Raw genomic sequence first — 25,464 nt, forward strand, 5'->3', positions numbered from 1 at the left:
AAATAATCATTAGTTGTAGCCCTCATGTCAATTCAAGAAAAGTATATTTATGTTAGGAAATAAATATTTTAGGCCTGAAAATGAAAGCACTGTTGAGATTGTTTGGACAATAACATGATCTTGGTTTGTCTACAGAGACACATTTTAAAGCATGAGGAGTAAGGAATAGGATTAGGTGCTGCTATAGATGTCTTTGTGTGGGCACAAGAGGCCGGGGAGGTATGAGGAGGTAAAGGTAGGTTTTCAATTTTTTTTTCATTTTACTTAACCTTTATTTAACCAGGTTAGTCCCACTGAGAGCAATTTCTCATGCAAGGAACACCTGGTCAAGACAGTTGTGGGCAGAGCACAGTATCAAGATTTCATAGGAAGAAACAGACAGAGACGGAGAGATAAGAGAGAGGAAGAACAATAACTATATTTTCCTCCAGCGTTCTTTTGAACTGAAACTAAAATGTAAATACGCTGTGCTTTAAACAGTCAGGTGAGAGTAAATAAATGGCTAGCATAGAGTGTCGCTACTTAAGAAAAAAAAAAATCTCAGTCTTTATTTCATTACGTACTTGCCACATGATTTTCCGGTGGTATTTTATAAACAAAAAAAAACATTCTTCCTGAACTGAACATAAAATAACTTTTTGAGTTTTCTAAGTAATGTGCTTTAATATGTGTTATAAAGACATAAACAAAGCTGGCTAGAAAAACAACAACACATTGAAAGAGCCAACTATTCCCAGTAAAATGTACTGTTTTGAAGAGTTTCAATCTTTCAGGGGTTACTGCACACCGACAGGCCATAAATTATCAAGGCTTTCTTGGCTTCTCAATTTTCCGTCTTAGTTTCAGTTGACAGAAAAAAAAAATCTCTGGATGTCAGAGTGCACTCTCCTCCTGGGGTTTGTGTCTTTAACATGTAGGGGGTAATATATTAATATATATATAATACATAATAATATTATACGGGGTTATGAAGTTAAGAATGTGAAAGGAGAAGAATGGGAGGAGCATTGTGTGTGGCTGAAAAGAAACTGATGGACTATATATATATATATATATATAAACACAAACACACTAAACCAATGCTGTGGGACACGTGTCTCGTGTGTCCCTCCTCCAGCGGTCTCCAGGGACCCGTTACTGTGGCAATGAACAGGCCTCAATGGCAGGGACAGGGGTGTGAGAGAGTGTGTATATATCCTGAATGCAGTGCGTGTTTGTGGGTGTGTGTGCGCACATCAACTGCATGTTAACTGTTAATCTGTGTGTGTTGGTTTGGCCCGTCTTTGTGTGTGTGTGTGCTAGCTGGGGGTGGAGGGGTAGTGGGGGGGAGGGTGTCCGAGGAGGCCTTTAGAAAAGCCCTAATTGCCGTTCCTCTCCTCTCCCCGGCCGTCACACCTTCCTCTGCGCTAAGACTTTCCAGCCTCATCACACACACAGGAAACACAACGCTAATTAGAGACAGCACAACCTCTCCTAATCACACTCCTACATGACTGTGACCAAATGTCAGCGTGCGCATGCAGCCATGTTTTTTTGTGTGCATTTTTCCTTTAGCAGTAAGAAGTGGGAGTACAGAGGTATAGATATAAGGTGGGAGATATAACTGGTAACCTGAGGCTGTATGCATGAGTTTAATACTGTACAGAAGTGTGCGATTTTAATCACATTAAACTAAACTTCCAAAAACTATATGTGTACGTTTTCGTTTACACTACGGCGTCTTATCATCTCCTAACGTCTTTACCTCCTCTCTTGATAAATTTATTGATGAATGTGTATTTTGTGCTTGCACATTGTATGCCAGCTCTGCACACAACAAAGGCGTGCTATCCACTTATGGTGCACAAGCAAATTCTTCAGAGGAAATGCTGACCAGCAGATGAGCTGCTTCTACTGTCCGTGTTGTTCAGAGAAAAATACTGAATGTACAACACGAGTGCGTTGTAAGAAAAAAAATGCTTATCATTACATTTGGCAGCCTGACAAACTACTGTACTTCTTCCAAGAGCTGTTGCAAGAGAGAGAACGTAAGGGGGAGAAAGAGAGAGGGAAGGATGGAGATAAAAAAAAGAGAGAGAGAGAGGGGATGGAGAGAGAAGAAAGAGAGAAACGAGAGCGAAAAGTGGACGGAAAGAGCACAGAAGTGGAAGACTGCATCCATGTCGGTCGAGTGAAAACTGAGCTCTGGTATGATCAGTCAGTATACATGGAGTTGCATCTGTGTGTGTGTGTGTGTGTCGTACCCGTCTCATCTTCTGCAGTCTCCTTGGAGACAGGCTCTTGGTGCTGGTGGGAGACCCCGCACAGACCATCATCCCCTCTTCTTCTTCTTCCTGAGAGACAAACGATGAATGTAAATCTCAGATGACTTGTGTTGTAAATGAACTTCAGTGAAAAGTGAACACAAAGAATAACGTTCTATCTGCATTCGAACCGAACCACGACACATTCAGCGTGTTGCTCCCTCGTTTTAAGTTACTTCATTTCAAGTGAAAGAATGAAAGAGGTTACTGAACTACAGCAACGATGCTCTTTGTCCAGTTTGTTTCTATTTCTCATTCATAAAAGCAGTGGTGGAATGTAACTAAGTACATTTACTCAAGTATTGTACTTAAGTACAATTATAACATACTATAGGGATGCACCGAGCCGACTTTTTCAATCCTGATACCGATAGCGATACCTGGGCTTTGGGTATCGGTCGATACCGAGTACCGATCAGATACCAGCCTTTAATTAATAACCTGTGTGACTGGGATCATTCTTTCAAACTCTATCAACCTTGTAAAACAAATTGTAACAAATAAATACATAGATATAAATTTACTGAATTGTTATTTATTATTAAAATAAATCGTACACCAGCAACTTGGTGAAAATAGGAATTACAATTCAAGTGTAAACCTTTTTATTGCAGCAACAAATTGGTCAAAACTTAATCAGGAATTAAAATTCCAGTATAAAATGTATATAGTATATAAACATAGATTTTAATAGATCAGCCCTTTTGTCACCGATATCCGATCCAGCTATTTGAGGCAGTATCTACCATATATCCGACCCTACTTGAGTATTTCCATTTTATGCTACTTTATACTTCTACTTCACAACATTTCAGAGGTAAATATTGTACTTTTTACTCAACTACATTTATTTGACTCTTATAGTTACTTTTTAAATGATCAGATTATATGATATGACGCAGTACTATACTACTAATCTACTCAGTAGTATACAAAGTATCATAAAATTGGCACCACATTGACGAACTACAACATTAAAAAGCTCTTACATGTATTGAAACAGAAAAATATAATATTCTATGATAATATAAGACTGTGAAAGGAGACATTCTTCATTCTTTAATTACATTTTGCTGATAAAACTTGTGTACTTTTACTTAAGTAACATTTTGAATTCGATATACTTTTATTTGAAAGTAGTATTTATAGGTTATGGTATTTCTACTTTTACTTAAGTAAAAAATCCGAGTACTTCTTCCACTACTGTGTATAAGTTAAAGGATCAGTCTGGTGATATTCTATATTTTTCTTACTGCCAGCAAATCAAGTATTGTGTATCTAAAGTCTGATATAGGGTATTGATCTGTGCCATAGATCCAAAGGTGTTGTTAAAAACTATTAAACAACGAACGCACACCGTCCTGTTACTGCTAATACACCGTATTGCGCTAAATCCGCCCCTAAAATAGTCCCTTACAAATGCAGCATTTACTCCTGATTGAGCAAATTTTGCTAAAAAACTACAGTTCCCAGCTGTTTTAGTAAGTCACTGAGGCTTTTTAAAAAATAAAGTATATACTCATTGCCTGTTTTCTTCAGCAGGAACAAATGATTTTGGGTCTCAGAGCCACAGATATGGTATTGCAGTCGGAAAACATCGAGAGAAGAAGTTAACGCAATGTGTGTTTTGGTCCTTTCATGGGATTTTTTGATAACAGCAGATATATTTAATATCAACAGCCTCATCCTTTAAAATGTTCTCTACAAGGTTATAACAATTAAATTCAAGGTAACCACCACTGATGAGTTTAATTTCAATATGTTTGTTCATTGGGCTCCTTGTGCAGACATCTGTGGCTGGCAGCAGCATAAATGCACCACGGATGAAGTGTGATCCTGAGAAAAGTCGAATTAATTCATTTGTGTATTTTGGGAATTAATTTACGAACGCACAGGAAATCTGTTTAACTTCAAATCAAATAGATTTCAACACCTCTTCTGTGTGTGTTTGTGCACACTGCGCACACACACACCCCTCGTGTTCATCATCAGTGTGCCCTCTCTGCTCAGTTTCCCACTGACAGATCAAACTGCTATTGCCTTATCAAATCCATCAGGCTTATGGAAACATACACCTCGTTACATTAGCTTTGAGGAAATCACAGGCTCACTGATGAAATATGCAGACAATAAAAGAGAAAGAGGGGCCGGGGCTCCGATGACATGACAGGCCATAGCCAGAGGGGCGTTGGTTAAAAATGTACAGCCCTGAACAAAGCGCTAAGCAGGCTTCAACAGTCATTAAAGAGCCCAGCGTCAGAATCACACACTCCATGTAAAGCAGCCTTCCTGTCTGTTTCTATGAGGGTGTGTGTGTGTGTCTACTGTATCTGAAGTATGTGTGCATGTTTCTACGAGTGTGCGTGCATGTCAGAGAGGTGTGAAGGTCCGCGCTGCTCACCCTTGCTTTAAGTCTGCCCTTAATGTCCCGGATGCCCCTCTTGGCATGACTCTTGGCCTAGGAGGAAAAACAACACACACATTTACACACACACATGGATTACTAATCAAAACATGTTGCATTAACATTCTGTTCTGGTTTCATGTAACATCAAGAAATGCTTTGATCGCTGTGGCAAAAACACAGAGACAAAAGTCTGGATAAGAGAGACTCGCACACTAACAGGAGGTGATAACATGAAAGGGCACTGTGACCACCTATTGCACAGCACACGACGACACACACTACAATACTCCCATTCCTTCCACTGTATATTCCAAAACAGACACGTTTACAAATTAAATTTGTTGTATATTCAAGAAGACTGATTCATTTCAACCAAATAAAACCTGCAAAATGTCTATTTTTCAGGACTTAATGTTTCAAGTTATGCACCTATAGAAAGAAACATTGCATTAACCCATTTGTGCCCAAAGATTATATTTAGTATGATTAGGAAAAATGCCACAACATTTGCTCTGATGGGTCGTAAGTCTTGAAATTTTGGCAAGCATCTAACAGTACTTTTTAGATCACATGAAAAATCTAACTTTTATTAATAGTCAAAGTCAAGATTTTTGAATAATTAGGAAAAACACTAAACACTACTGTATTTATTAAATGTTTTCTATGTGAAATATTTATTTTAAACTGCATATGTGTCTGCATATGTCAACTTGTTATGAGTTGATACCAATACCTAATACTTGATTGTGCTCCTTGTAGTTTCCATGAGATATACCATATTGTCTTATCATACTATATTTAGCCTTTGGGCACATGGGACTACTGTTTTTTCCTAAAATATAATGACGCAGGGATGACGTATTTTTGTAGGCCAACCAGGAAGTTATCATTGCACTGGTTCCCTCCTGAAAAAGCCAATGGGATTTTTCTGTTGGGTTAAGGATTATTACAGAAAATAAGCTCTGTGGCAAACAAACGTTTATGATACTTATACGTTTTGTTCAGCAAGATAATCACCACAAATTAACACCACTTTAATGATTTTTGAAGTGTGAATTCAATCACCAGAATTAAAAAGCTAACGTAAACTATAAACAAACTACACCGCGGTCGCATGAACGTGAGTATACACAACGATGCTGTAAAGGAGGACGAGTTGGCGTGATGGTGTTTAGTAGTCTCATTTAGACACTTGTTAGCAACCACCTTTTTTAAGACATATTAAAAACTTCAAAATTCATAAGTGGGATATCTATTGACGTATTTTATGTCGTAGAACAAAACGTTAAAATCTCTTCAGCTTACGTTAACCACAGACCTTATTTCAGGCATCTAACTAAAAACTCATTCAAAAAACCCATTGACTTCCAGACGAGGGAACCGGAAGTGCTAAAGTGCTAACTCATCTCCTGGTTTGGGGACTCATTCCTGCAATACTAGGTATATTGTGATAAAGAAAAACTCAGTTTTCAGCCAAACAGTTTGACCGATTTTGACACCGTCTTCAGATTTGTGCTTAGACAAGCCCAGAGAACACTTTACCAAAGGAAATTGAAAATGTCAGTTGCGGGACTAAATGGGTTAAGCTACTTTACATTCATCTGAGCGTTTTGCAGAAGAACGTACTTTAGTCACAGCTGTGTTGATGAGTGCTCCTCCTCTCTGTAATAGACACAGAAAACGATTAGTAAGTCATTTTGAGGCATTTTGGGTGAGTTTCCACCCATATACACACATTCACATTATGCACACAGCATGCAATCATAACGTGATGATCTTAGCAAATTCCAACATGAATGACTCAGAGCAAGCGGATATGCTTAGTTAGATTTTTGCATATATTTGTCATACTGTGATGTATAGTATCCTTATCAATGTGATTAGTATTTCTACCGTATCATTCGACTCCCACAGTAGTCACATTTTCAATATCAAACGCAACCAAAACTCCCTGTGCAGCTGTAAATAGTATTGCAATGCAACTTCAGTATACAAATGGTGACACCAGGCAAAGTATCATATCGCTGAGCCATGATAAACGGCACGGTTCAAAGCATTCAGGAGGTTTTTATTTAGAAGCAGCCTAAAACAGCGATGGAGGGGACTGATTGATTTCTACTTTGAGTTCTGCAGACTGACATTATGGCACCCAATATCTCTCTGTGCCTGTCTTCTTTTCTCTCGCTCAGAGTTGCTGCATCTCTCTCCGTTGGCGCCTCGCTCTTTTCCTCTGTTTGGTCTTTAGTGTAAGCACAAAGCGCCGGCTAAACGGCTAAACAGAGTAAATGGCAGACAGCGTTTCAGAAGTCGGCAGAGGGAGAGGAGGAGAGAGGCCGAGGTGAAGGCCCCTCTTATAGATCCCTGTCAGTCAGGAAATGTGAACTTTAACAAACCTTTGAAGAGCACTCTAGAGAACTAATTCAGCCTTAGCTGACGGCGTGGGGAGAGAGGGAGGGTGAGGGAGAGATACTCAGTGAGAGGGAGACAGAGGGGGGGCTGTGACAGAGATGAAAAGAGGGAGAGAGAGGGGAAGAAAAGGAGAGTAGGAAAGAGACAGGAGATGAAGAAGGAGGGAGAGATCTGTGTTCTTGGGTCGGTTCAGCGGAGTAACGCCTGTGTTTGCTGCCAGATCAACATGTCATGTCGGAGGACGTCTTGTCACGTCAAATCACTTCTGTCTCCCTCCCTGTCTGTCTGTCTCCACTGTCCTGCTGCACGCGCCGCTTCACACACACACCAAACTGCACTCAAGCTGGATCTGTACATTCAGGCAGCCCCCCTTCACTCCAAAAGGCAACACTAGGACTTCAAACGCTGAGTCGTGTCAATCACACTTTCAATTAAATATAACTCCAGAATGAAATGAGTGAAACATAAAATAAAAAAAAACATAGATAAAAGCATATAGGTATGATATGCAGGACATTCTGTGAATACCTTCACAGTGTGCATCCATTGCTGGTAAGACCTTGAATTACCTGGAGGGATGTATGAAACACAGAGAATATGAATTAATCATTTTGCACTCGATAGCATAACATTATAACACTGCAAAGCAAAGGTAACTATGTATATTACACTGTGACACAGTCTTGTAGCTCTATTACATTATTGAGCATTTAGAGAAATGTAGAAAAAAAACAGGTAATGTGGTTAATGAAAAAATTGTCTTTGGAATTATTTGTTTTCTTCTTCTGTCCCTTTTGTCATATAATCAATAATAATTACTGTTGAATGTAAAATCATTAACTGGATATAAAGGACAGAATGGAGGACTGTTTTTAGATTTGTCTATGGTGTCCAGGGCTTGCATATGTTTAGAGAGCAGAATTGCAGATGACAGTGTGGGTTTGGCTCCGGATCAGAATTCATAAGCCCAATAATATGATGGATGTTTAGCTGCAACATCTGGATGCCATTTCTTTTTTTCTTTGTCATGTAAATATGACTCAAACCTGAAGTGTTGTGATCAAAATGATATAATAATTTGTCTGAGCGCTCCTGTGGGATTTCAAACTTCTGATGCCTCGTGCAGGCTCCACATGTAATAAAGCTCAATCCTGCCAAAAACATTAGTGATCCATTCGTCAATCTTCTTTTGTCACATTCACTCAGATTTACAAATAACCCTTGTATCAGATCCCATCGTTTCTTTTACAACAAATGACAGTCAAGATGAATGAGAAGAGTCACTTTAAGGCATAATGTTGTCATTTTTAACCAATAACAATTAAATTATGTTCTTCCAAACAATACAGTTAATTAGTACATAAATTAGTATTTAAAGTGCCTTATGTGGTCACAGGTGTGTTCATGAGAAATTGAACAATGGCCTTAATACGTGACTCAAAAAATAAGACAATTATTTTCATTGTCGATTAATCTGTTGATTATTTTTTTGATTAATAGATAAGTTGTTTGGTCTATAAAATGTCAGAAAATGTTGAGATCAGTGTTTCCCAAAGCCCAAGGTGACGTCCTCAAATGTCTTGTTTTGTCCACAACTCAAAGATATTCAGTTTACTGTCATAGAGGAGTAAAGAAACCAGAAAATAATCACATTTCAGAAGCTGAAATCAGCTTCTGAAATGTATTGTAGAGTTTCAAGACATTTAATTTGGGCAGTGAAAGGCTCTTAGTGACTTGTCTTTGTCTCCTTATTTTGTTTTTACATCTCACTATATCACAATAACTACAGTCTACTGCATGAAATATGGCAAATAAATACTGAAATGTGGCTAATTGATAGACAGGTCTAGCACTACTCACTTCCACAGAAGCCCCCCTCTGTGATCTCCTCTTCAAACACGTCGGAGAAGCCACGGCCTGCGTTCAATTTAGCCAGCCGTCCGTCGATGAACTGCAACCATAAATTACAACGTGCTTATTAAAGAGTGGAGGGGGGGGGAGTGGACACACTTAAACAGATACAAAACACATACACACAGATTCAAACACTCAGTGCCACACCACAGTGGGGTGTTATTAATCCTACCTGACAGAAACTACATCCCAAGATTAGGTGGGTTGCAGGTAATAGGGATTTGGTAATGTGGAGCAGGTGAGGGATTAGAGCGGCAGACTACATGCTGCACACCGTCTGAGACATGAGGAAGTTTCATTTCCTCCCTTTGTAACATGGAGCGCATAAAACTCCATCTCATAAATAGTGACCCAACAGCCAAGACAGCTACACATTTCATGAGCGCAGACACACGTAAATATGTTACACAAGTACAAGCACACTCAACATTTGTGATTAACACAATAAAAGCATTCTTTAGGCATTAAAGCATGAGAAATATCGAGTTTTTACAGGCCATGACCAAATAAAAAGCAGGGATGAGAAGAGAAGGAGAAACAAAATGACGTCAATAAATTGTTTTTAACACGTTTCTTATCGTTATAAGCTCTCTGGTGCCTCCTCCGAGCAGTTTACACGCTCAGTTATGTGACTGACAGTTGCATTGTAGTTTTTGCAGGAAAAAAAGATCTAACTGTATATCATCTTTCTAAATACTGAACATGAAGAAAATCTCTAAAACAATGATGTGAGTGTAGATCACTCAGTCACACATATGGTGCACTGTTTCCTATTAGCTAAATCCAACCACATTGACCCCAAGTGGCTGTTAGTTTCCTGTCCCATCGCTTATAATATCAGCAAATCACTGTGTGGAAATAATACTTTCCAGTGAAATCCTTGGGCTAATCTTGGCAAGTTTCTGGCGTAAAAAAAAAACAAGCAGCTGCAGTACTTTTCTTAATTTTCAAGATGTGCGGCCAAGGTCTGCAGAAGTCCTGAAAAAAACACTTTCTACCAGTTTGTGTATGTTCATTAAACTAAAATCCATCTTTTTGAACATCTTCAGAGTTTATTTGTATAAAGGTAGGAGGGAAAAGCAGGTAACAATCAGCAATGGTGACATTAAAAAATAATTAGTATATATAAAGTATTTAGATTTAAAGCTATTTGAATCACTTTGGAACACTGATTGCATTAATTAACTATCAACACCTCCTACCTTTTTTAAGCACTCTTTTGCATTTTCAAGAACAACAACAAAAGGCACATTATTCTTTTTAATACTTGACAACAACATATTGTCAGATGATTTCTTAACTGTAGCACTCCTACTCCCACCTCTGTGTCCAAAGTGTAACAACAGTGTAGGTTGTTTTAGGGCGTGTGTCCTCGGGGACAGCCTGCTAACTAGCGACCGACACGGCCGCCCGCTCCTCTGGTCAGAGGAGCCGGAGACTCATCATTAGATCATTTTAATGAGAGGTGAGGCTGCAGGTTTCAACCACTGCTCCGCTACTCGGCTGGCCCAATTAGTGCAGATAATCAACCCAAATCATCACCTAGCCAAAGCCTCCACTTAATATCTCCCCCCTCGTCTTCCTCCACACACCCCCGCCAGATTACCTGCCTCACTGTGGGCCTTAATTGGACATTACTCAACAATGGCAGACTGTGATCACCACACACACACACACACACACACACACACACACACACACAAACCGACACTTGCTCATGCACACGTGCACAAACACAAGAACACAACACAAGGGCTCATTTTCTTTGTTTTGAGAGAGAAGAAAAAATAATTTCAAAGAAACAAAATCATTTTAGAATCGGACCGCATCAGGAGCAGCTTTAGTCAAACAAAAAGTAGAGACTTTTAAATACATTTTTAAAAAGTATTCACACTTCAGTACTTAAGTACTCCAGTCCAAATGTACTCCATTAACATTTGAATAATTTTGCTTAAATACATTAAACTAACCCAACCTACATGTGTAAATAGTGGTGGAACGGAGCTCAGTACATTTACTCAACTACTGTACTTAAAGCAGCAGTGGGTAGAATTGGAGCAAAAAAAGAGAAGCTATTTTTATAAAACGGTCACTATATCCTGACAGTAGTGCATGAGGAAGGTAATCTGAAAGAAAATCATGTGCCTCTGTGTTCTCCGGTGCTCCTAATGGCATCTGCAAGATTTCACAGACTGGAGGAAAACAACCAATCAGAGCTGATCTGGAGCCTGCCGTCTCTGAGCAGCTGTCAATCACTCGCAAACTCCAATCAAACGGTCAAACTAGGCAGAGCTGATCAAATATGAATCAATATTCTGTTACTGTAATGTCTATTACTCTCCTCAAATGTTTTCAGAAACATCTTGTAGTGTACTGTTTAGCTGTAAAATGAGAAGGTTTGTGACCCGGCAGCCATGTTGAGATCAGTTAAAGCAATACCAAGCACCGCCCACCAGTCGGAGCACAGCCAATAGGAACAGCCAATAGGAACAGCCAAGAGGAACAGCCAATAAGAACGCTCTCTCTCTGAAATTACCTGTGATTGGCCAAAGTTTTCCGTCACGGGCTAGATTTTTTAAAGCCTGAAAAAAGAGTCATGAGGAGGTGCAGAAGTCTAGTTTTCTCTCAGAGCACTTGAATTACAATATGCTGAAAGGATATTACAATTATCTGACAGCTTTAGTTACTAGTTACTTTAGAAATAAACAAAAGATTTTACATACAAAACATATGAAAAGCTTATAAAGTATGATGCTTTGTTAGAGATTAAACTATCCAACAGTTTATACAATTAGAGCTGAAACGATTAGTTGATTAATCGATAAGCATAATGACAGAAAATCTATTGAGAAACTACTCTGATTATCGTTTAAGTCATTTTTCATGCAAAATGCTGCATTTTCCTTGTAATTATTTGAATAAATTCTAGTTTATGCATGGGTAATATTAATCTAAAGATATGATATATAACAGTATACTGTAACTGTCACATTTTGCATTGAGTATTTTTACTTTTGAAACTTTAAGTACATTCTCCTGATTATACTTAAATACTTTAGTTTAAGTTTCCTTTTTACTTATAATGGAGCATTTTCACAGTGTGATATTAGTACTTTTACTTAAGTAAAGGATTTGAGTATTTCTTCCACCACTGTGTTCTACACATGGAAGTGAATCCTGCTCCATCTCTTCATGTCTACATGTCATCTTGTTTCCTGTTGCTGTTGTAGTAGCAGACCGTAGAGCGGGAGAGTTATTCCATCTGGCGACCAGCATGTTGACTCACTGGCGGGTCGGTCACAGTGGTCTAGATTTATTTAAACTCTGGAATTGTGAAGCCAGAAGTTGGGATTAGGACTCTACGGGGGTTCATTTACAGAGAGATACACGCAGAGCCTAAAGGAAATGTGAGTTTTTTCAACCTGGAATTTTAGCCCATAAACTGTGGAAACTTGGGGATAGATCGGAAATCATGTCACTCATAGGTTTCTGAGGGGAGGTTTTGAAGGTTGGATTTGGGTTTACAGCTCGCCACCATCTTTGCTAGAAACTAGAGCGTGGGAATCAAAATAATTATAGCCACAAGGGAGGAGCAACCACGATCGCTGCGACTACGGCTGAATGTTTTTGAAAAAGATATTTTGACTGATATTGCAATTGCGATCAGGGCCACCGTCCGTGCAAACGTCATCATGCAAAATGGCATGATAAACATTCACGTCGTCTCCCAGCACAAAGCGCTTTACGACAGATATTGGCAGCTTGGAATCAGGGATGGTTACAAAACAAAGGATGTAGGAAGGACTAGACAGCAGTGACTGTGCTCTATGCAGCTAAACTATACCTCTTGCTAATGCCATTCATTCATTAGCCCCATTTTGAACTATATTTGCACTATCCATTGCATCCATGTAATTAATTCAGTTTTGTCTTGTATTGCAAATTTTCGCAATTAATAGAATAATAAAACGCATCAGACTCTGTGTACAAGGTTTCATTGCATAACATTTTTTTATTGCAAATCATTAAAATGATTATGGTGTGATTTTGTGGCGATCTGTACCAAACAAAGGTGTTTCCTTAAGTCTGTAGAATATGATGTGTAGGCCAGGACATCTCTGCAGCTCGACATTATTTAATTTAAAATGGTATTTCGACATATATTTCACCTTTAACTAATATTGCACCTCCTAGGCCATATTGCGATTTACAGTTTTGATTAATTGTGCAGCCCTAGCTGCGACGCACAGTATGTCAATCAAACATAGGTAAAGCAAAATAGACTTCTATTAAGCCATGATATCTCTTAACCAATTGATCACTCTCAAACCTGCCACAGAGACACACATAACAAGACTTCAAATAAGCCAATGTCTTGTAGAAAAAAAAAAATTTGTATTTCAAGAAAGAAGTTTTGAACCATCAGAAATTCTTAATGGAGATGGCAGCTACTTTTATCTATCACTGGTTATAATAAAATGCAGTTTTCCAGCTAACTGTTACTGCTGTGATATGGATATGGAGCGGACGGAGCAACTACACGATCAGACTGTAAATCAGATAATTTGCTTTTGCAAGGACACACCTTTCCCTCTTTCGATAAACGGCTGGTCTGTTGCATTCATACACACGGAGAATGACGGATGATTATTGATTGATGGGACGCACATTGTCTACGAAGGCTCCTGGCAGTAAATTATCAGACTGCAAGTCCCCCAACAGACTCAATAAAACTGTGTATGGCTTAGTTTGGTCAATAAGAGGAAGAGACTTCATTGAATCAGTCTCTGCTAGCACAATACACACACACACACACACACACACACACACACACATGAATGACAGTGTGAGTGTGTAGGAGCTGAGGGTGGTTGATAAGAAGCAGGTTAATGTCGACAGGCTTTCCCCCCCGCATTCTTTCAGAGGACTTCTCCCACTTGTTGTTTTCTGAACAGAGATGGGCTGGTGGACCGACAGGAACTGAACAGAAGTGCGTTAGAAGGTGAAACTGTGACATTTTAAGAGACGTGTTTATCTATTTTAGTGTTAGTGTCTATATTTCAAAGAGGCATACGATAAAATCCACTAAGCACACAACTCAAATGCACTCACAATTAACATTATTAAGAAAGTATTCTTATGCAACATCCTACTGTAAGTCATTTGTTACAATAATACATTTCCACAAGGCTATTGAAAGTAAGATGGCCTATAATGACATATGACAGCACACAATAGTCTCTTTATCCACCGGGCCACTCAGCTCCAAAAGTATTACTAATGTTTCGCTGAATTTGCATGAACAACTCCACACTGTTCCCTCCATAAAACCGAAATGACTTGTGAAGCAAAGAGAGCTGCTTTACAAGGAACAAAAACAAAATCACCTGTAGAAAAGCAATTTCCTGCTGAAATGGTAACACCTCAAACTCAGGTAACACCTCCACATTATGCGTGTGTGCTTCGCCGCGTGAGTGTAATGTGTGTTGTGGTCGACCAATTCCAATAATATGGTTTGAATTTGGTTCAAGGTTGACCCATTATTGTTGGCATATAGGCGACAGTGACAAATCCCACACTTTAAAGGCCATTGTGTGCAAGGCAATAGATGATGTATATAATTGAATATAATGGATTAGACATGTTGTTACAGTCTGGTCTAGCACCTACGCTTGTTGCTTGATAATTGAGCAACCCGACCTGTTTGTTTACATGATTTCTGTCAACAATCCCATTGGGAAATAAAGCACTAAACTGTTACCTTGAGCTGGAGAATAAAGGAATCAAAAATAATGAACTAAATAAAAGTTTTAGTGTGCTAAAGTATGCTACTGTAAAAAGTGAATCCTTATATGGTAATATCCGCAATGCAACATTTATGGATTTATATACTGTATATATATATATATATTTATATATATATATATATATATATATAAATACATATATTTATATATATACATATATACATATACATATATTTATATATATACATATATACATATACATATATATATATATATACATGTATATATATATATATATATATATATATATATACATGTATATATATATATATATATATATATACATATATACAAAAACGGTCTGCAAGAGTCCGACATCATCCATAGCAACGGTCTGTTACACATAGCAACGCTCTGCTATAAAAAAATAACAGACCCTAGAATGTCGTGATTGACCAATCAGAATCGAGTATTCAACAAAGCCGTGTAATAAATATACATAATGTATATATATGACAAATACATAGCAGCCAAGGTTTATTACTCACTGTATGTAGCCAAATGCTATTTAGGTTTTTTTAATTACGGGGTGTACTAATCAGACAGCAGTCCTACTTTAAGGCCTATAAATAATGTGCATTATACTGACTATGAAGACAATATATTGGATTATAGGTGCACAATAGGACAAAAGGCTTAAAATACAATCAATAACAAAACAAGGAGTCGAAGTACAGGGAAAAAATCCAAACATCTCCAGTCCCAGAGTGTGTGCTTATGTATGTATAAATGAATGTGTGCATGCGTGTGGCCACGCAAGTTGAGTATTGTTTGCGTGTTTGCGAGCGGATGTGGGTCATGGCCAGAGCAGAGCTCGGGCGGACCGCTGGCCTCTCTCACTTTAGTCGAAAGAGGAGTGGAAGAGATAAGCTCACCCCATCCCCCGTGCCGAAGAGGAGGAGGAGGAGATAAGGGCCTGTTTCCCAATGCTACCGCTGAGGCAGGAGCCAGCCCGGGAGGATGCTTTGAACTGCTGCTCGCTATCTACTCTGCCTGGGAAAATTATAGACGGGGCAGAGTGTCCAGAGAAACAAAAGGCTGATTGAGGGCCGCTGTGCTGTAACTCTCGGGGGTAAATCACACCACTATCACGGGTCAGAGAGCGCAAAGAAAAATTCAAGGGGTGAGAGGAAATTTTTCTCCGGAGCCAGAGGTGTCTCTCCACTCGGGTCTGCCTCGGCTAAGTTTAGTATTGCTGAAGGGATTTGGGGGGAAAACATATTAAGTATACATGAGTGATTTTAAGGGAAACTCATGTAACCACACATGAATAAAGGATACCTGCTCACACACGCACACACACCCTCTACATACACTGCACATAAATACACACATGAACACAGTGGAGCTGATAATACTGCATCCACTAGTGGTGGATATTCAAGTTTCTGTGGACCAAGGGAAATTTCAGGCCACATTTTTTTGCTTTTACAGGTTTATGTTATAGACAGATTACGACCTTGATATGGTTTTGTACAGTAAAATACATTTACCAGGCCTGACTTATCGTGGCTTTGTTTGTACACCAGGGAGACATTAAATCATAACACTAGTGTGTTGAGAGATAACCACAGTAAACACTTTCTAGGGGTCAATAACCATCTCTAATCCCCACGCCTCTCTCGTCTCCTCACTTTCAACAGCTGAACTGTCAAGATACTAAATGCTAACTTTACCAGGTTGACAGTTTGCTGAGCACAAGCGGTGCTGAGAGACAACTGTTAGAATGAATACTTTCACCCTTCTAAATAAAAAAAATCTGCTGAAAAAAATAAGCTGACATTGATGCGAGAGAACGGAGTAACCTACCACTACCCTACCACTCAGTCATCTTTTTCTTTTGGTGCTTGCCAAAACTAACATGACTGAGATGTGTCAATCTGTCAATGTACCCACGTAAGTGACAGCAGATTACTCAATTATGATCTAAGGATGAATAAAGGTTCTGATTTTAAGCATAAAGTTAAATGTGATGTCCAGAATTTAAACATTTTTATGGTCAGATGTAGGGCTGGGCGATCTTCTATCTTCTATCTCAATAAAGGTAATTTCATATCTCGATAACGATATATATCACGATATAGCATATATGAAATATGATATATGCAATAACCACAGGGTAAAGCCCAATTGTGTGTACTCATGCGTGAATTAAACACTTGACAAATGAAAAGCACGGGATATTTTCTCATGTAATTAACAGCTTTAGTGCAAAACGAACAGAACCGTTTCAAGTGAACTTATAGAGAAAGAAAATGAATAAATATATCCAGCTATACACTGACTATGTTTACATGCATGCACATAAAATACAGAGTAATCAGATTAAGTCAATAGTTTCATTTAACTGACTTTGATCAGATTTTCTGAGACATTTTAGTCAGTATGTTCTTATTATCAATATAGACAACGTAACTGTGTATCACGATATCTCGATATATGATTTAATCAGGACATGATTCCATTGAAAGACGATAAATTATCATATTGAATTATCGTCCAGCCCTAGTCAGATAGATTTTACTGGTGACAGTATGACATAAATGAGTAGTCAATGCTGGTTAAAAGAAACTGACACACACAGACAGCTGTTTGTACCTGTTTGAAGAGCTGCAGGTTGGCGGCCATGGACAGGAAGCTCCTCATGGTGCTCGATCGATGGTTCACAAAGCTCTCCTCGCAGAATGTGATCGGCTCCCCCTGAGGAGGCCACAGAGACATTATTGTCAAAAATTTAAATAAATGAATACTTATTAATTTCTTTGTACCAATCTGTTTTTCACAGTGTTTACTTAGTTCAGAAATGAGCCACAGGAAACGACGGCAGATGTGTGCGGTGCCTTAAAAAGGCAGGGGGTTTAAACTAAACAATGTTGTCTATGATCACATCATGTCTCTTATCATTATGCACTGTAAGAGTGTTCTGAAAACCAAGGAGTATTTCAACTGATTTCTTCATTAGTGAGCTAAGTGGGCCTGAAAACAGAGTGTAAACGAGAGACAGGAAGGAAAGAGGAAGGATCAGTCAGTCCCCTTTAAAACAGTTCCCCTGGAAGAGCGTACACAATCTCCCCCGGACCAGAAGACAGTGTCCCAGTAAACTCCCCAGTACTCCCCATGAACACATGAACACATTATTACTATTCCTTACATCATGTCTGTTGGCCTGTGAGCTATAGACACGGAGGATGACAACAGAACCACTGCAGGCCAATCACACGCAGCCCTGCAGTCATTTCCAATTCATGTTTTCTCATAATTAACATAATTCTCACATATTTCAATGATGCTCTAAATTCTTCTGGTGTAAAACAATGTGCTTTGTCTGTTCCTGGCTACAAGCACAGTGTGGCACATAAAAACAACTTAACAACACCGGAGACTAACTACATTTTCGAGGATGGGCGGATGATACCAGTGGCCCAAATAACATCACAGGAATACTGCTCCACTTACATCACTAAAAGTTTTTAAGGCGTATTCTCTCGTAAAGTAGCTTGTTGTAGTTTAATCAACTTTGCAGTCTCCATCTGGCTGCTACAGCCTCGGACCATACCGCAGCTAACAAAACTGAAAAGCATGCTGAGACTAACAACTAACTGCTACTGAAAAAACTTCCAAAGTCAACTTTAAGACCGGGTCTGTGTAAACATCAGCATCCAACTAAATCCTCTGGTTCACACAGGCCTGCAACGAACGAACGCCAACTGCTAACGCTGCTGGAATCTTCCAACTAGACCAAAGGAAGAGAGAGACACATTAATTTGATCTATTTTAAGAAGGTCACCAAGGTCGCCTAGCACAACAAAGACCATGACAACTCCCAATTAAAGTGTAAAGAACTAAGGCTTAACTGTTTGTAGCCAATAAAGTTGATTTAGGGAAACAACATGAGGCTGGGCCACTACTGTAACTGCATGAAACTCACACGTGGTACCTCCATAATATAAACTCAACATCACTCTAACACATGTTATTAAAACAGGTAAGGGTTGAGTGCCTTTATTAAAGGAAGGATGATTTTATAATAAATGCAGAGTGATGAGTGAGCACTACTTGTGTGTCATGTTGAAGTTAAAGACGGGGGAGGGAGTTTATTTTTGGCATCATTGGGCAAAAATTCCATAATAACCTTTCAGCGTATTGTAATTCAGGGGTTCTGACTTTTACACCTCCTCATGGCTCTGTTGTCAGGAATTAAAAAATCTAGCCTGCGACGGGAGGCTGGTGACGCACGCACGTCTCTTGGGTGAAAGCGTGATTCAATGGCGGAACATCCTGCAAGAAAAGCTGCCATTCCAGCATTGGCAACAACTCCCTTCACTGCAAAGCAACCCAAAAAAAGGAAGACAGACCTATCAAAAAGAGAGTCTGACAATATCGGCGAAGCTTTTAGAGATGGAGAGAAAATGTTGCAAATAGCTTAGCATTCTACTATCTGTAGCTAAAGGCTCACGGCTTGCTCACAGCTATGGTTAGCAGAAGGCTATTGGCCTATATTGTAGCCTCGAATCACAGTATGTCATCTCAAAGGGCTTTACGGGCCCACAAGTTTGCAAAGAAAGTAGGACGGTAATTCCCACAGAATTGCGGCTATATAACGGCATAGGGATCACAATGATGATTGGGGTGATGTTTGAAATCAATGATTCTTACTCGTACAGGTACTGTATGAAGGATGATGTTTGAAATCATGACCAGACAAGCTCGTCTGGTGGGAGGGGCTTAGGACAGGGAGGGAAGCTGCAGGTTAAAGGCTGTATTTTCAAATTCCGGCATTTTTTTTGTGTCTTTTCCAGAAAACTGCCTACCCTGGGGTACCACTGGAATTACAATATACTGAAATGTTATCATGGAATCTTTGCCCAATAATGCCAAAAATACAATGCCTACCCCGTCTTTAATACATTACACATGTATTCAGTGCCAAATGGTATTTAAAAAATATATATGTGCGCGTGATACTCATCTTGTCGCAGAGTTTATAAGAAATTAATTTTAAAACACTCAAATAAAACAGAAGCCCTACTTTACAGATGTGGAAAGAATTAATGACATATTATTTGGCAATAGAAGACGATCTATGAAGACAGCAACAAGTTTATCTATGTTTCCTTAGTTAGCCTGACATCACGTTATGAAATGCATTTACATTATATAAGAGATTGTAAGCATTAAGGAAGCCATTACATAGAAACAATTATACCAAAAAAAGAAACTCATCATGTAGCAGATGTGCTCAACGTGCCAGAACAAGTGGGCAGTTCTCTGTGGATGAATGTTTAGATCTAGAGGGAACTGAAGTCGCAGTAAGCTTTCAGGAAATCTATGAAAATGACAATATCATTTACCGTGATAGAGTTTAAAAGATACGGGTATGTGGATGCTGCAAAATCGATGTGTGTCTATGTGTTTATTGTAGATATTGGCAAAAGTGTACTGTAGCCATTTTCAGTAATTGTCAAGTGGTTATCGTTTGTTAATAAGATCATGATTAAAGATTATGTTAATAACTGTTGTAAGCGTGTAAGCATTGCTCCAAGTGGACTTAATAATTAAACAGAGTATTGGTATTCATTGATATTTCTTCTTATTTTTTTTTTAGTTAAAAAAATAGAAATAATAATAATAATAATAATAATTTAAATATATATATTAATTTAATTTAATGTATTGTATTTTTTTTTAATTCAACCATTATTATTATTATTATTTTTTATTTTATTCTATTGCAAGACTATTCATTGATATTTTATTTGAATGACCAGGAACAGCTTCTTTAATTTAAGTCTGAAATTCCAAATATCCTTTAGATTAAATGATCATTGTAGTTCAAGCTTTTTCATGCTTATATTTTTTTGCAAAACACCTTGTTTGAAGTTTGTTTCATTGTGTTTAATTAGTATTTTGTCTTTCTGCATGTCCATGTTTCATGTTGGATTGAATCTGTCGTTTTGTTTGTGTGTCCCGACCTCCCCTACTCAGAGTTTTCACACCTGGTTGGATGACATGAACTGGTTACAGGCCCACTTAGAAGAACTTGGCTAATTCTGCCCCTGAATAGTACCGAGCACACGCTGATGGAATATGTGCACCCACCCACCCACCCGCCTTGGCTTCATCAATGGTGGTGAAAACTAATTTGAACTGCTATTTCAGGTTCTGAGCTGGTGAGAAGCACCTGGGGGAGCATCGACGTGAGCTGAAAGTGATGACCTAAGAAATGCTGTTCTAATCAGCCGATTGCTTTTCAACTCATTATCATATCCCAGTATTGTTTCATTTACAACTCAGCAAGACTCCGACCAAACATCCACATCCCTCCTTCTGTCGAGGCATATGGGCCTGTGAACCACGGCGCCCGGTTCAGCACAGAACAATCGCTAGCAGAGTGCTATTCCACAAATATCAGAACGCAGGGAGCATCATCAGTATCTTCATGAAAACAGATGTGCAGTTTGTGCGTGCTTATACGTGTGCATGTATGTTAACGACACGGCTTTTATACAGATCCTGTCTAAAAGCAAACGCGGTGTGAGCGTGAGTGAACTGAGAAATGACTGCATGTTGTGCTCACACATACACTAACACACATACGCTGCGTCTCGGTGCTTGTGTCAGAGGGGAGGCAGTTTGTTCGTATACCGTCTGTATACAGAGAAAAGAGAGACAGCATCAATAATGTAGCATCTTGACTCCGGGAGTCCACAAAGTCCAATTAATCTCAAAGCCAAAGGAACAAAGGCTTCGCTATTTGACAAACAGGACATGCTGTAGTTTGCTCTGCTCTGACTCAGACTTGATAAGCAGAAGAGATCCAGAAAAGAAATGTTAGGGGGGCTTAGTAAAGGAGAGTAAAACACCAAAGGTGGCTAAAAGGGATCTTCAAAGGGAACGTCCTGACTCTTTTCAGCTCCTCTGACACTTCACTGCCTCAGACAGGCCCACCTTAGCTCTGCGCTCCAGCTGAAAACACTCCTTTTACCTTCAGTCAAAACTGCCCCAGTCTAACCAGACTCCAGTCAAATTTGACTTGCCTCACCCAAACTGAGATCGCTACTGCCTGCTACACAGTCTGAAGACTAAATATATTTTACCATGGTCTGTGAATATTTCATTCTGCTTGAGAGTGAAAATACAATTTGTGGCCTTTATACTCAATATATAATCAATAAGGGTTTTTGTTTTTATATGCAATCCAACAGAGCATGATCATTGTTGAAAAAATGGTAGTTATAGATATACTGTATTTGTTTGTTGTCCAGTACAGAGCGAGGTCTGATGAGTTTAAGGAGGCTTTCATATCAGGGACCAGGGCCCGGATCAGAGTACGCTTAACCCCAAAGTTCAGTTTATTTGATAAGTGATAACACTGTGTACCATACACTGTTTGTCGATCCACTTGAAAAGGTGGTCTCTCAAGTACGGTTCATGTGTACTTGGGTACGGTTAGCAAATTAGAAAAAGAAAACATTCTTTCTCACCTACCTTGAGATGCAGATAGTTTTGGTTTTGGATTTTAAGATATGTCTCTGAGCTTTCTGCTGCCCAATTTTATTTGGGGTCCTAACAGTATTGAAGAGAAATAGTCTCTATAAAAACTGTGCAGTGTCTTCTGTGATTATCCAGAGTAAGGGGGACATTTTGCCATAATAACCACAAACAAAATTCCACTTGTTTGGGGATGGATATGTCAAAACTTGGATCATTAAAACCACAATTCCCTGTAAGGCTAGATACCAGAGGTGGGAGCAAGTCAATGTTTTGAAAGTCACAAGTAAGACTCAAGTCTTTGCATTCAAGTCCCAAGTCCTAAACTTTGAGTTTCGAGTCCTAAACAAGTCATAATGCACTCTAATGCCATTTTAACAACAGAGTAACTGGCGCCAGCTGGCGCTCAGTAACGTAACGTTAGTTCTTTGCTGTTTTCTCCTGCAACTTGCTTGAATGCTGTCAGATCGGTTTAAACCAAATGGATCTGGGGAATTAAGTTTAACAAAAAAACACCACTTCAGCAATTAGAATCAGAAATTCAGTTCAGTTCAGTTCAGTTATTTCCCCACGAGTAAATCCTCTTCCCAAACAAATCAATAAAGAATCTCTAAAAAAGTAAATAAATCTCTGACGCTGTCGTAGCTACCTCCGGTATCGGGCAGTTGATCGTCTTCGTGTACACACTTTTTAAATAATATTCTTTTTAATCTTTAAGCTTGGGGGAAGGTATCACATATTTGCAAGTAAAAACACTAAAGTCTAAGTGAGGTCACGAGTCACTGGTGTCGAGTCCAAAGTCATCAAATTTGTGACTGGAATCCGAGTCATGTGACTTGGGTCGACACCTCTGCTAGATACCACAAGAGGAAAGTGAGAAAGTACGTAATTTGGGTGAAACTACCCTTTAAACAAGGTTAGCTCAAACACTGGTTGTATGTATCACACTGATGGTAAACAAGCATATATAACAGAGCAATTCTATAACACAAGGTGACTGGTAGTGATTAATGACACTGAATCCTTACAGGTTTATATCTGAGGGCATCTCGGTAGGATCCAAACAGAGCGGCCTGCGCTCTAAGGAAGGCCCTCGCCACACCACTTCCTGTCGCTGTCGACTGCTTCTTCAGCTTGCCTTTCAGAGAGGACACCTGGTGGAAAACATAAAGAGAGAATGTGGGAGAGGAGGAGAGACAGAAAGTGAGGGAAAGGGAGAGAGAGAGAGGTGGGAGGGCGGAAAAAAGGGAGAGATGGAGGGGTAAAAAGTTAAATTATCACCTCTGAAATTGGTGGAGGAAACAGCAAGCCCATTCTGGGTGTGAAGTATCACATTTGCAGGTCATCTCAAAAAAGGAAAGAAAAGAAAAGCTTCAGCCTTTCCTCCGAGCTTATCTGTTGTGCTGCTGAGAGCACCTGCTGCTTTGCTAATTGAGTGGAGGACGGGGGGCTGCGAGAGGGAGGGGACAGCGAAGAGGAAATGGAAACTCGCGTCTTTGCTCTTCCTCTCTCACCCTCTTTCCACGCTACCACCCCCGCTCTCCTCCCCATCACCTTCTTGCTTTTTCGCCTCTCCTTCCATTTCTTACTCTTCTACTCTTTTCTTTCCAGTCCCCATGTTTTCCCCTCCCCTGTTGGCTCTCCCGAACTCTCTCCAGAAAGGGACTCTTGACATAAAATGTCTTTAATTATTTTCCCCTCTCCTGGCTCTGTCTCCAAGACTCCAGGCGAGAGTGGAGGAGCAGCAGGCCCGAGCTTGTTTTAGGATGACAAAAGATTCACCCTGGCCACCGGGCCCTGGGGAGTCTGGGAAGGAAGTTGTCAAGAGGCTCTCCTCACCTGCTCAGCAGTAGTCTGACTGTGTGGTGGCAGAGCGAGGAGGAGGAGGAGGAGGAGGCAGAGATAGCGAGGGACTGCTGCTCTCTGTGTGGGCTGTGCCAGCGGAGCACAAAAGCACAACGTTTGATTGGGTTGCACAGGAGGTCTAGATTACTGTAATGCAGTTTGGTGTGGGCTGTTAGCAGCAATATGCGCTTGGATCACGATTTGAAAAGGAAAACCTATACGTTTAACCTTCAACTTCAATTAGTGAGAAACAGATTCATTGTGGATCTTCTTGAATAACTTTGCATTGTTTTATCTTATATTCTATACTGTATACCCTCATATAATACGCTAACATGCTACAATCAATGCCTATAGATATGAGCCTGTGACTGGTAAGGATTTGGTGTTTTGCTCATGGGCACTACAGCGGGGCAGATTAAAGGGATAGTTCGGGTGTTTTGAAGGGGGGTTGGGTTGGATGGCGGTTGACACGCAAAGCAAAGCAATGACTACCGTGGACCAACCACCTAAAAGAAAGGCCCAACTAAAAAAATCAATATCAGTTTAATAATACGGTATATTCAGAATATTTTCGCCGGTTTACTTTGCCATGAGACAGCAATACAGTCTTTGTTTCTGACGGGGAATTGTCGCCAAAGCCACCAGACTTCTTTGAAAAAAACAAAACAGTAATTTTACCTTGCAGAACACGGGGTTTGCTGGTCTACCGCTGCCTCAATCGGTTAGTTAGTTTGTGTTATTGTGTGACTTTGGTTTGTTCGGATTCACCAAAGACACACAATAACACAAACTAACTTACCGACCAGCAACCCCCGTGTTCTGTGAGGTAAAATTACACGTTTTCTCAATTGAGTCTAGTGGCTTTGGCGACAATTCCCCATCAGAAACATAATATAAATATAATATGGTTTCTTCCGGTCTGTGAAATCTTGCAGATGCCGTTAGGAGAACAGGAAGGCACGGATCAGATGGTAGCGGTAACTTCTCAACCCGTTTTAGACAGAGAAACATCTTCAAAACAAGTTGAGAACACTGGTGTCATAGCAGAAAGGTGAAAAGTCTGACATAAGCTTGCCGGAAAAGATGACTACTCCTGGACCCCGTCTGAATAATGGAAGTGAGCCAATGTTTTTTTTTTTTTGTTTAGTTTTTTTTCAATAGAGCTGACCATGGTGTGTCACATGTAGCTGTCTCTCTCTGCAGTTTCCAACCTGTCCAGAATGATCTGCTCTGCAATGTTGTCATGGTAAAAAAAAATAGTACGTCAGGTTTTGCCATGCCTTGT

The 25,464-nt window shown here is 39.5% G+C and overlaps 1 protein-coding gene across 3 annotated transcripts in view; it reads right to left on the reverse strand.

Annotated features, from left to right (window-relative positions):
* The window catches only part of dennd1b (DENN/MADD domain containing 1B), a 131,332-nt gene that overhangs the window by 15,766 nt on the left and 90,102 nt on the right, over positions 1-25,464 (reverse strand). For 2 of the 3 annotated variants that reach the window (XM_074634768.1, XM_074634770.1), the window contains 7 exons: positions 23,360-23,485; positions 17,439-17,540; positions 8,980-9,070; positions 7,648-7,688; positions 6,337-6,372; positions 4,705-4,761; positions 2,244-2,333 (listed from right to left, as the gene is read on the reverse strand). In XM_074634768.1, coding sequence (XP_074490869.1) covers positions 2,244-2,333; positions 4,705-4,761; positions 6,337-6,372; positions 7,648-7,688; positions 8,980-9,070; positions 17,439-17,540; positions 23,360-23,485 — 543 coding nt within the window. Of the gene's footprint in view, positions 1-2,243; positions 2,334-4,704; positions 4,762-6,336; positions 6,373-7,647; positions 7,689-8,971; positions 9,071-17,438; positions 17,541-23,359; positions 23,486-25,464 lie in introns of those variants that run through there. The other variant, XM_074634771.1, reaches the window with a different exon arrangement.

This window comes from Sebastes fasciatus, chromosome 5 (assembly GCF_043250625.1).
Source record: "Sebastes fasciatus isolate fSebFas1 chromosome 5, fSebFas1.pri, whole genome shotgun sequence".
In the NCBI taxonomy this organism is placed as follows: Eukaryota; Metazoa; Chordata; class Actinopteri; order Perciformes; family Sebastidae; genus Sebastes; species Sebastes fasciatus.